Raw genomic sequence first — 13,144 nt, 5'->3', positions numbered from 1 at the left:
CTGGTGTGACCGAGGCTTTCTAACTTGGACTCGACGTGTGTTCATGCTTTTATTGTCGAATCCCAACCCCTTTCCTGACAGCCTATCCACACTCAGTTCCAGGTAAGAAAGCCCCGCAGCTATAAAGTTATGATGTCAGATGAGCTGTGGAAATGTTATGTCTCCACGTGCATCAAATAGCAAAAGAGGAAAACTCAGAACATACTACTAATAGTACCACTTGAGAGTATTTTAGTGTTTATGCTTCACTGCTTTGCTGACTTTTGCTATAGGTTCATTGGCCACTCCAAATTGTCCATAGGTATGAATGTGAGTGTGAATGGTTGTTTGTCTATATGTGCCCTGTGATTGGCTGGCCACCAGTCCAGGGTGTACCCCGCCTCTCGCCCCAAGACAGCTGGGATAGGCTCCAGCACCTCTGTGACCCTCGTGAGAATAAGCGGTAGAAAATGAATGAATGAATGAATGAATGGTTGTTACGACCAACTGTTGAACAAAGACGGAAGGAAAATGTACCTTTTCATTCCATCATCTTCATTCAACTCATATCTTTAAACAGAAGAACGTTTGCTTTATTTGTTTCAATTGCAGCATTTTTCTCAAATGCTGTTTGTGGGGGGGGGGGGGGGGGGGGGGGGTTCTTTTGCAGTTGGAAGCCTTTTATGGTATATGTATTAGGATGCCGAAAACCGATTTGTCCAACTCATACCGATATTAGCCGTCTTTTGATGTTTTCTGCTCCAGATCCTTTCTGTGTTTAGACCAGGGGTGGGCAAACCACGGCCCGGGGGCCACATCTGGCCCGCCTAGTGTTTGAATATGGCCCGCCTGTTCTTTCCAAAGTATTTAATTTAAACTCAACATACAACGTAGCATCATGGCTTGAGCCAACCTTTTGATGGTTTAAGTACTAGCTGTTTTATCAATTTCGTTATTTGATGTGGTCTGTTGTTTACAAAGTGCTCCTGAAAAAAGGGACACAAGCACACAATAATAATATAATAATAATAATACATTTAATTTATAACACACTTTAAAGTTTTATCAAATTTGTTATTTGATGTGGTCTGTTGTTTACAAAATGCTCCTGAAAAAGGAGACACAAGCACATAATAATAACAATAATAATAATCATCATCAATAATAATCAATAATAATTAAATCAAAGCGGCCCATTAGTAAAAAGTTTGCCCACCCCTGGTTTAGAACATTTGGATGTCACTGCCCTTATAATGCCTGCCAATCATCTTTTTTTTTTTATGGGCCTGTAAATGGCACATTGTAGAAAAAGTAAGAGTTGGTACTGAAAAGGAATACGTCTGACAGATCACAGTACACGTTTACCTGAATAATAACCAATAAATCTATGAACTTCTCATCAATCCATGTCCATTTCAGACTTGCCTGTAAAGTTAGTTGCACCCTCGGGCCGCGCTTTGGACACCGTACCACATCATGGTAGGTTTGGTCCCAAGTTCCCTATCTAAGTACCCTTCAGCAAGATTGCTCCCACAAGTGTGTTGATGAGTCACGAGCCTTCCTGGATTGCAACATAGTGGATGTCAGTCAATGCATGAGTGAAAAAGCATTCTAGCATAAAAATGACACTGCATGAATAGTTGATAATATTGAATAAAGTGTACAATACAGATTGAAATATTTGTTATATAAGTGTAATGTATTATGGGTGAGTTAGTATTTGTATATAATATTTATTAAACATGTTGAGAACCGTCAAAGATGAGGTTATCCCCCATTTATAGCAGCAGGATTGTCCTGCTGCGCTGTGAGTTGTGCCTCGTCCCTTTTATTTCTGTTCGGGGTTGTGTCCGGGTTTGGTTGCTATTTGGACCCTTACTGCTTTTTTTTATGCACTTGCAGATGCGGACCTCCTTGGGTCGGGCTCAGCTGTCAATCTACCTCATTCCCCGTCTCCTTCTTAACGCCCTCAGCTGCTGCAGGAGGGTGCTGGATTACGCCTCCTAGCTCCTAGCTGTTACCCCTGCTATTGCCCGAGCCTCCTACCCGTCTGGTCGTCCGCCTGTCTCTAAGGCTGTTTCCCGTTTCCGCCGCCCTTCGTTATATTCTCCTCACATGACAGGACTATTAAAACACATCAATCATGCTTTGTCCTGCATGTTGGGATCCGACCTCCATGCTACGCAGCCCTGCCTGAAAAGGATTCCCAATTTACAGATGGAATATTTCTGCCATTAGAGTGTCAAAAACCTGTTTACAACCTTCTAAATACGGTTTTTAACATGATGAGAGCTCTGAAGACATTAATAACACCCTTACAGTCACCTTAGCACTCCTATGACCCAATATAATAAACATAATAAGATGTGTTTTTTTGCTTTGCTTTTTGCTTGAAATGTGTCTTAGGGCAGCTGAGTGGGGGAGCATTAACAGCCTGCTTTGGTGCTTGTGTGTCTCACTGAACACTACAGCAACATTGCTGACACCTAGTGACCAGTGTCGACTACTACATATCCCCCCAATGTCTTTGAATGCATCTTGTCAATGCCTTATATTTGCATTTTACTTAATTGAGCTGATTTTTATGAATGGAAATGCAGCATTTCAGCAAAAAATAAATGTTAGCTTAAATATGCAGAGGTTTTGAATAAAGGTTTTGTCCGTATTCAGCAACAAAAGTCCACATTGTGAAAGGGATATCTAGTATACAGAAAGATGTTACACAGGAAGATTTGTCAACTTTTAATTAAAGTCAATGTTTTTTTTCCAAACACTACCAAACAGTACATGTAAAGCCAATAAACCGGAGCCTAGTAGAAAAGTCATTCATCACTGTCACCTCCCTCAGTGTCAGAAACAGCCTCGTAATTCCTTCATCACACACTTTGTCAGTCTCTCTCTTTCTTTTTTGTTGTCACTCTGTGTCACTTTTGTCTCGTTGGTGACAGTGGATTTTTTGACACTGTTCAACAAAAGTTAAAGATTGTTCTGGATTAACTTAACGCTGCCTCAAATGCATTTCATGATGTTTTTTATGAAGTGCATTCTATTTTACTGTGCATGAAGTGCAAAATAAGTGTTTTGAAGCAGACAAAATGTTGGAAGATGGGATACAAGCCGCAAGGTTCAAAGCATGAAAAAAGTGGCATCTTATAAGATGGAAATGATGGTAATATATTTTTGAAAACCGTGACAGAGCAAAGCCAGGAAAGGTAGGAGAAAGCAAAGCAACCCAAAACATCTGACATGCTGTGATCATATTGCTGTTATGCACAGTCCAGGTGGTCCTCAGGGTCCGGCATTTCCCACCATTACATTAAAAACTTAATTTAGGTCTCTGCTTTTTGCAGATGATCTGGTCCTGCTGTTCTCGGCCAGAAAGGGTGGCCGAGAACCTTCATCACCTTCATCTACGGTCTTGAGCTTTGAATAGTGACCAAAAGGACAAGAGTCCGGGGGAGTTTTCTCCATAGGGTGACTGAGCTCTCCATTAGAGATAAGGTGGGAAGCCTCCCTGTGGGGGGTGTGTTCAGGGCACATTCGACCGGTAGAAGGCCTCGAGGAACACCCAGGTGTGGCCTGGGAGAGGGTCTGGGCTTCCCTGCTTAGGTTGCTGCCCCTGCGACCCAACCTCAGATAATCCGTAAAAGATGGATGGACGGATGGATGGAACGTAATTTTTGTACAACTACAGTATGTACAGTGTGCTCAGCCAATGATGACACCCACCAATATTGTCATGACCGTCATTAGGTTTGAGAATTGTGTCCTTGAGCATGCGAAACGATCAGCTCCAATGAAAGCGACAGTAATAACTACGTTATTGTCTTTCATGTGTGCTCTGCATGCAAACTTACAGTGGGTTCATTTAGGTAAAGTTCTGACTTACATAACTCATTTTTCCCTGAAGACCACCTGTCAGCGTAATGTCAGCCTTAAATGGTCATGTTTGCAGGTGGAGGTTTAGTTCAGGGTCAGAAGGTGGTGGTGGTGTCGGTCTCTAAGGCGGAACTGCTCTTCCTGTTGTACGTATAGCTGACGAACCTCTCCTGGCTCAAGCAACCCAATTTCTTCATTAGCCTGACGAGGTCATGGCGAAATTTAACACCGATAAAAGCATAGACGAACGGGTTGAAGGTGCACCGGAGGAAGGCCACACACTGAGTGATGTCGGTAGCGTAGAGGAGATTATTCTCATATACACAGTCTTCGGTTCCTCCCTTTGCAACGACAACTGTGGTCCAAAACAAGACCGCGTTGTAAGGCGCCTGGCAGACCACGAAGACAACAACAACAACCAGAATCACTTTGACTGCCTTGTTGCGCTCAAAGTTGTGAGTCTGGCAGAGGGTGCGGACTATTCTACTGTAACAGAAGCTCATTACCAATAGCGGCAGCACAAACGCCAGAACAAGCTGGCTCGTCTGGAGGTCCAAGCGAAGTGGATCTGAATAACTGGAGAAGGGGCTACAGCTGTTGTTGATGACTTTGGTGTATTTCATTTCTGGCGTGGAGACGATCAGAGACAGGACCCAGACAGCGATGGATGACGCCTTGCTGAACAACACAGCTTGGGAGCGGAGGCGGTGAGCGGAAACCGCCTTGGCGACAGCAAAGTAGCGGTCCACGCTGATAAAACACAGGAGGAACATGCTGCTGTAAGTCGTGACCTTGTAAACGGTGTGCATGATCTTGCACGCGGCGAGGCCCAGCGTCCACTCGGCCATGGAGCCGACTGCCCAAAGAGGGAGCGACAGCGCAAAAAACAGATCTGCAAAGGCCAAGTTGAGCAGGTACACGTCTGTCATGGTCTTTAGGCGGTTAAAGTAGATGAAGGTGAAGATGACCAGGAGGTTCCCCACCAGTCCAGTGAAGCTGGTGATGGAGAAAAAGGGAGACATGAACCACAGGCGGAACTGGTGGTTGTTCACTTTGTCACAAAACTCTGGAATGCCGCTGTAATCGAAGGTGGAATCCACGTAGTCTGTCACGTTCTCCATCCCATTTTGGCATACACAAGGCTGCAATCAAAGTCACATCAAAATTAGTACATACTGTATGGAACTTACATGAACACTTCATGACACACACAGGAGATCCCCGCTTTTCACGAGGGTTGCATTCACCAGCCAACGTTCTCCCCAAAGTGATAAATAAAAATCAATAAAAAGGGATAAATCATAGGTTAGCATTTTTGCCACACAATCAGGAGATCGGGTTGGATTCTCCGCTGTGTGGAGATTGCATGTTCTCCCCGTGCATGCATGGGTTTTCTCTGGGTTCTCCGCCCCCCCCAAAAAAACACGCTAGGTTAATTGGCCACTCCAAATTGTCCATAGGTATGAATGTGAGTGTGAATGGTTGTTTGTCTATATGTGCCCTGTGATTGGCTGGCCACCAGTCCAGGGTGTACCCCGCCTCTCACCCTAAGACAGCTGGGATAGGCTCCAGCACCTCCACAACCCTCGTGAGGATAAGCGTAGAAAATGAATGAATGAATGAAAAAAGGGATAAATTGTTGGCCACAAAGTCAGGTGATCGGGTTGGATTCGATGGGGGTGGGGGGGTTAAGCCATTTTTTAGGGGGCCCACCTCCCCCACCCACATCCCAGTGTAGAGCGGGCCCGGTAGGCATCATACTTTCTGCTGCCGTCAGGTTGACTTCCCATTATGTCTTTGATCTTCCCATTAGATGAAAGACGTCACGTCACGTCTTTGATCTGATGTGATAAGACAATGAATACAAAAGTGCGCAGGTTGGTTCACACATGAAACTACACAACTACTACATTAAACAGTGGCTGCTGTCATTGATTTTGAACACTGAAATGTTTTGCTTTTTGGTTTTGGTGGCGTGTCTGCACTGTGAGCATGTCAGCCAATTGACCATAACGTAGGTGTGCTTTGCCTGCGCCAAGAGTAGACCAAGTCGGATCTGGCGAGCTCGTCACGAAATTGTCACTGCGCCAAGCTGAAAATGTGGACACCTCCCCTGGTGCGCCACCACGCCCATCTCGGCGCACTCCAGTCTACCAAATGACCAAATTGGCTGCGCTGCACCAAATGACTTTAGATTAGATTGTTGTCTCACTGCCACATTGTCTTTCATTGAGAACAGTTACGTCACCAATCAAACAAAAATCCAGAATTTGTGGGGCCGTGGAAGTCTGGGGCTCTACTGTATAATACAACTTGTAAATGTATCTATTGACATGACATTTGGTGTAGGGCTAAACCCTACTCAATGAAGCAGATGGACAGAGGAATTTAGACTTTCTATTCTTTGTTTGCGTCTCAATGGAACTACCGTGGGGGTGGGCGGAGAGGTGCAAATGAAGATAGCATCAATATCAATAGTAGGATGGCACCGGTACCGTGCCAAACATGAAGCGCTCGCAGTCATTTATTGAACAACCGAGGAGGATTGTGATGTGATTGTGGCACTGTATTGACAACTCACATTATCAATATCACATTGACACTAGCATGAAGACTGCCATTGACTGGCAGCCCGAAGTCAGCTGGGATAAGCTCCAGCATAGAAGATGGATGGATGGATGGACTAGCATGATAAAATGGATATTCTCCAGTTATGTTTATTTGCACAACTACCTGGGTTGTGTTTCTTGTTCCCAATTAAGTTTGTTGATTATTTTTGCATATTTTCTGGCAAATTTTTTCTCAATTTTCTAAATTTTTGTTATATTATTCTGGCAAAATCACAAAGGAAAAAGCATCAGTATCAGTTATCATTAATACTGGTTGTCTATTTACTCAAATATGCAGTATTGCCCACCCCGAGTGCAAATGGGAGATACATGAATAAACATGTTAAAAATAATGGTGATCTTTGGAACCTTACTTACCTTGTAAATAATGGACCATAAGAGGAAAACTGGCAGAAAACCTTGAACATCTGAAAATAGATCATTAAATCAACATACAGTAAACCATATCAACGGATCATGTAGTGTTTATAAACAAATCATGATAGTCATTCTTAGTGATGAATGACCTCACACAGGTCATAATAAGAATATACTCCGGTGTTCTTTACGAGTAGCATGCCACTGATAATACCCCCCCCCCCCCCCCTCCAAAAACATGCTAGGTTAATTGGCGACTTCTAATTGTCCATAGGTATGAATGTGAGTGTGAATGGTTGTTTGTCTATAAGTGCCCTGTGATTGGCTGGCCACCAGTCCAGGGTGTACCCCGCCTCTCGCCCCAAGACAGCTGGGATAGGCTCCAGCATACCCAGCGACCCTAATGAGAATATAAAAAATGGATGGATGGATGGATGTCAACTCTATATTACTAAAATGACATTTTTCCTCATAATATTACAAGTTAATTCTTAATATTTTGACTTTACTAGTGTCAAATTCCGGCAGATTTTTCCAGTTTCACTTTTTCAAGTATTTCAACTTGCTACTAAAAAATTCTCCTAATTATGTCCTTATTTGCATAATATTTTGACTTCTCATATCATTATGACTTCTTCCGCAGACTAATTTTGCCCCAAAATTGCTACGTTCTTTGTTCCTTGTTTGTTCCTCATAATATTACAAATAAATTTAACAAAACTTAATGACAAAATTTTTCTTTGACATTTAAACTTTATACTATAAAAATTGTGTTATTTTTCCTCAACTTTATTCTGATGATATTACGTTTTTCTATGAAAATATTTACTTTAATTGTGTATAATTACAGCAGTACAAATGGCCCCCAAACCACACTTTGTACACCACTGTTTTAACTAATCTGGTAATGCAGAAATCCATGTCTGTGTGTGACTTTGAAGCTCGTGCTAACCTTTCAACTAAAACTGAGACGATATTTTACGACACATGTTCTGCAGCTACCCTTGTTTCCTACACATGCACAACAAGAAAAAATGTGTTATTCTAGCAGCTTACTAGTTAGGTTACTCACCGCGGGGAAGCGTCATGTTGGCTGGGAGCTGCAGATAAATGCACTAAGGCAGAAGTGCTCTATGTCATTGCTGGTGGTTTCCCTTGGTAAAAAAAACGTTTTCATTAACCCTAAAGTATCATGTTATTGAACAAGATGATATCACTGAAACAGAAAATATAAAGGCTATAAGAGTACGTTCATTATCATCAAGAGATAATGTGTTTTCAGGTTGACGCGGCTGTATGCTTATTTATACAAAAATAATTTCAACAAATATAATGAGAGTAATAGTAAAGTAGTTAGTTTGGGCATGTTGGTGGAGTGTTTCCAGGAGCCTATTGGGAACATTGGCTTCATCAAAGGCCTCCACTGTCTGGAACTGATGCCATCCATCCCCAAATGTTCTCTATGGGATGCCATTCAGGGGAAGATGCGGGGTGGTCCATAAGAGTGATGTTATTCTCCCTGAAGAAGACCTCGGTCAAGCCAGCATTGGGAACTGCAGCGTTGTCCTGGTGAAGAACCCAGTTGTTACCACACAGACCAGGACCCTTGGCCATGTAACCGTCCACCGCTTGACGACCCCGCACCGCCTGAAGCTCCAGTGTTCCACTGAATGACAAAGCACCCGGGGTCATGACGGACCCCCCCTCCGCTGTGCCAGTAAACGTTGGAAGCCATCTGGACCTTTTTTCCACCTTTCAATGTCCCATGTTTGATGCTCCCTGGAAAAGTCTAAACGGGCAGTTTGGTGGCGTCGGCCCCAGTAAGGACCTTCATTTGGGTCCAGGACCGCCCTGTGTATTGACGGACAGCCAATGGGATGCTGTGTCATTTTTGGGTGTCTACCACTTGACTTTTTTGTTCGGTAATGCTGAGGATCTTTCACAACATGTAGAATGACTTACTGTCTAAATGACTTCATGTCTTACTGCGTCCAACCTCAGCACCAATGGCCTGCTGCCAGAGTCCTGGCCCATGCAGCTGGACGATCGACTAGTTAGCTTTAGCCATCATGGGGGCATGACCATGTGAGTGCCTGACAAAAAGTAAGAATTTTGAGCAACCTTTCCAGCCTGTGGTCTTAAACTTTTCATCAGGTGAAAAAAGTTTATTTCAGTTTAATAAAGTTCAAAATGTTTTTTGTCTCTCACCCCCCCCCCCCCTTTCTTGCATATTGTAGCTCTCCTTAAAGTCAAGTCAAGTTTATTTATATAGCCCTTAATCACAAAAGAGCCTCAAAGGGCTTAACAAGCAGGCAACAGTAGATGATAGACAATAGACGACAAACGACCTCCCCTGATCTGAACCCCCATCAGGGCAAGGAAAAACTCAAAACCCATTAGGGAAAAAGAAACCTTGAGAAGGGACCGCAGATGGGGGAATCCCCCTTCTAGGATGACCAGGCTGCAATGGATGTCGAGAGGTTAACATGTGACAGTTAAATATAAACATAGAGTATAATAGTCCAGGTCCAAGATGTAATGCCATTAGGACAGTTGGGCAGCCGCGGGTCTTGAGATGATCACCATCCCTCTGCTGCAGCGCCTCCACAAGGTAGGCCACGTCAGATGTCCAGTTTCGTCAAGGCAACTTCCAAACAGCCTCTCCTCCCGAAGGGGGGGGGGGGGGGGGGTCGAGGAGAGGGGGGGGGGGATGGGAGAGAGAAGGAGCGGCAGTCAAAACAGGCAGGGAATATTTTTAACTAAACGCTAAAGTATAGAAATGAGTCTTAAGTCGGGACTTGAACGTTTCTACTGAGGTAGCAGCTCTAATATTAACAGGTAGAGCATTCCACAACGTTGGGGCCCGAATGGAAAAGGCTCTAGAGCCCGCATACTTCTTTCTGGCTCTCGGGATAGTCAAAAGACCGGCGTGTTGTGAGCGTAGGTTTCTAGACGGAGCATAGGGTACAATTAGGTCAACCAGATAAAAAGGTGCCAACCCATGTCATATTTTGTAAACCAGAAGCAGTACCTTAAAGTCACATCTTAAATGAACTGGGAACCAGTGCAGGTTGGCTAGTATTGGAGAAATATGGTCACACTTACGTGTCCTTGTAAGAAGTCGCGCTGCAGCATTTTGTACTAACTGCAAGCTTTTGAGACTCGCCATCGGAAGACCAGAAAGCAGTACATTACAGTAGTCAAGGCGAGACGTGACAAATGCATGGACTAGGGTCTCTGCATCAGAAGTGGATAGAATAGGTCGTATCTTCGCAATATTGCGAAGATGAAAAAATGCTGTTTTAGTAACATTCTTAATGTGTTTATGAACGGATAGAGTCGGGTCCAATATCACACCCAGATTTTTCACTTTGGGAAATTATGCTATTATCAAAACTCAGAGTGGTGTCCTCTATTTAGCAGGGCTGGTGATCAACATCTCGGTTTTATCAGGGTTCAAGAGTAAAAAGTTACAGGACATCCAATGTTTAATATCAATGAGACAAGCCTCCAAATTAGAGCAGTCCTGCGGGTCAGTTAACTTTAGTGGGACATATAGCTGAGTGTCATCAGCATAAGAGTGAAAGCTAATCTTATGTTTGCGAATGATGTCGCCAAGCGGCAACATGTAAATGTTAAACAAAAGAGGGCCGAGCACTGAACCTTGTGGAACTCCACAAGTGACACCACAGAACTCTGAAGTCACATCATCACAAACGACACGATGCGTCCGATCCTCAAGATAAGATCTAAACCAAGAGAGTACCGGACCAGTAACACCAATATACGTATGTTTGAAGGCGTTCCAGTAGGATAGAGTGATCGACAGTGTCGAAAGCAGCACTGAGATCAAGTAATAACAATATTGAAGATGTGTCACAGTCCATAGATAGAAGAAGATCATTTGTCACTTTTGCAAGGGCTGATTCAGTGGAATGGTTCATCCTGAAACCAGACTGAAAAGGTTCAAAAAGATCACCCAAAGCCATGTGATCATTGAGCTGTTGTGCTACCATTCTTTCAAGGATCTTGGACAGAAATGGGGGGTAAGACACCGGCCTATAGTAGTGGGAAATACTCCCGGGGTCGAGGGTTGGTTTCTTCAGCAGGGGTCGAATCACTGCAGTCTTGAAAGCTGCAGGCACAGTGCCAGATGAGAGTGATAGATTAAATATATTTAAGAGTGAGGGGGCTAGAATTGGGAACAGTTCTTTAACAAGTTTCCCAGGAAGCGGGTCAAGCAGACATGTTGTCTGTTTTGCTGCACTGACAAGTTTTGTAAGCTCGTCCAGAGATACTTGCTCAAAGTAGGAGAAACTAGTGGGACAGAGGATGGAAGTAGTCCCAGCAGCGGTCATGGCGGCCGACATGTTAAACCTGTCTGGCGGTAGGGTGTCCTTTATTTCCTTCCTGATGAGCTCAACTTTATTTGCGAAGAATCGCAAGAACTCGTCGGCTGAGAAAGGGGAACTACTAGGAGAGGTCCTCTTCTGGGTTAGCAATGCCACTGTGTCGAATAAGTATTTAGGGTTATTTTTATGGAGGTCAATTAGTCTAGAAAAATAGTTGTTTTTTGCCGCAACAAGAGCCTGTTTATATTTAGTCAGACTATCTCCCCATGCCTGTCGGAAGACCTCAAGTTTAGTTGCACGCCATCTGCGCTCCAATCTCCGACAAAATTGTTTCAGCCTTCGAGTTTCACCTGTAAACCAAGGAGTAAGTCTTTTGGCATGACACTTAAATCTCAAAGGTGCAACAGTATCAAGAGCTTTACATAACACCTTGTTGAAATCATTTGTAAGGTTGTCTATAGGGCCCTTATAGGAAGGGAAAGAGGAAACCACTGAGGGCAGTACCTCAGCAAGTGCAGTAGCAGTCGAAGAACTAATATTACGACTGCTAGAGCACTGGTTCCGGTCCAAGCGGTGGCATTGGGTCAAGATTTCAAATGTTATAAAATAATGGTCAGACACAGTGGTTATGTAAGGAAGGACTGTTACGTTGGAGGTCCTAATACCTCGAATTAAAACCAGATCCAGGGTATTACCACTGATGTGGGTTGGCTCATTAATTAATTGAACAAAACCAAAAGTATTGATTATTGTCTGAAAAGCCACACTAAGGGACTCTTCAGGAGAAATGACATGGATATTGAAATCACCCATGAGTACAATATTGTCTGCGTGGGTTACCAGGTCTGCAATAAATTCAGAAAATTCATCCAAGAAGCCCGAGTACGGACCAGGAGGACAATAGAGAAGTGCTAGATAAAATGGCAATGATGCGGTCGATCGCAAAACGAGGACCTCAAATGTTTTAATTTCAGATTTTGACCAAGTACTGAGGTTAAGAGCAGATTCATGGATGAGGGCAACACCCCCACCTTTCCTATTAGGACGTGAAACCTGAGAACTCAAAAAATTAGGTGGAGATGCCTCATTAAGGGATATAAAATCGTTTGGTTTTAACCAGGTCTCGCAAAGACCGATTATGTTGAGATTATGATCTCTCATCAGATCATTAATGAGCACAGCCTTTGAGGAGAGCGTTCTAATATTCATAAGACCAATTTTCGTAAAGGTTGGCTGACTGAGGCTGTTCACTCCCAAAGAATTAATAGTAGTAATATTAACAAGATTGCTCCGTCTAGAACCCATGCCATATTTTGACTTGTTGTACACACGATAAGAAGTCAATACCATAGGGGTCTGATAGTTGTTTGTTGAATCATCACTAGTACAAGAGGGAGGTTCAAGTTTATCACGAGGCCCTACCTCGGTAGAAGGCAAGACAGACTGTGGAGCATTTATGGGTTGTGAATCTGTATGCATAATATGTTGCTTTATTCTACAGAAAGGGCTATGTGTATGGTTCAAGTCCGGCATAGCGCCAGTTAGCCATAACCTTACAGACTCCACACCCGTTCTAACAGGCTCACTAATCACCTGTCCCCCGACTTGTTCTAGTGCAGGATGTCATGTGGGACTTAAACAGTAATCTATATTTCTGGAAAGGGTAAGAGCACCTTCCCCTTTAGGGTGAAGGCCGTCTCTACCAAACAGTCGGGGGTTCCTCCAGAAGGAAGGCCAGTTATCCACAAACTGAAATCCCTGTTCGTTACAGAAGCCAGCCAGCCACCGGTTTAGCGAGAATAATCTACTAAACCTCTCATCATTGCCTCTCGCAGGCAAGGGACCAGAGACAACTACTCGATGCCGACACATCTTTCTGGCGAGATTACAAGTCCTTGCTATGTTCCTTTTTGTAATCTCTGATTGCCTCATCCTAGTGTCATTGGA

At 43.7% G+C, this 13,144-nt stretch overlaps 1 protein-coding gene across 1 annotated transcript; it reads right to left on the bottom strand.

Moving 5' to 3' along the window:
• Positions 1 to 2,788: 2,788 nt before the first annotated feature.
• On the bottom strand, positions 2,789 to 7,948 carry ccr7 (chemokine (C-C motif) receptor 7). The gene is made up of 3 exons (XM_058078465.1): positions 7,918 to 7,948; positions 6,846 to 6,895; positions 2,789 to 5,000 (listed from the first exon to the last, which is right to left on the bottom strand). Exons 1-3 carry the CDS (start codon positions 7,931 to 7,933, stop codon positions 3,954 to 3,956), a joined length of 1,113 nt encoding a protein of 370 aa, XP_057934448.1. The 5' UTR covers positions 7,934 to 7,948; the 3' UTR covers positions 2,789 to 3,953.
• Positions 7,949 to 13,144: the final 5,196 nt, after the last annotated feature.

The sequence above is a fragment of the Doryrhamphus excisus genome, chromosome 1 (assembly GCF_030265055.1).
Source record: "Doryrhamphus excisus isolate RoL2022-K1 chromosome 1, RoL_Dexc_1.0, whole genome shotgun sequence".
In the NCBI taxonomy this organism is placed as follows: domain Eukaryota; kingdom Metazoa; phylum Chordata; class Actinopteri; order Syngnathiformes; family Syngnathidae; genus Doryrhamphus; species Doryrhamphus excisus.
This window is presented reverse-complemented; position numbering and strand designations above follow the sequence as displayed.

Bases quoted from the DNA above. Each gene is read 5' to 3' on its own strand.
- ccr7 (XM_058078465.1), bottom strand. The intron at 5,001-6,845 runs GTAAGTAAGGTT...CTTTGATTGCAG, and splicing joins TATGGTCCATTATTTACAAG to CCTTGTGTATGCCAAAATGG.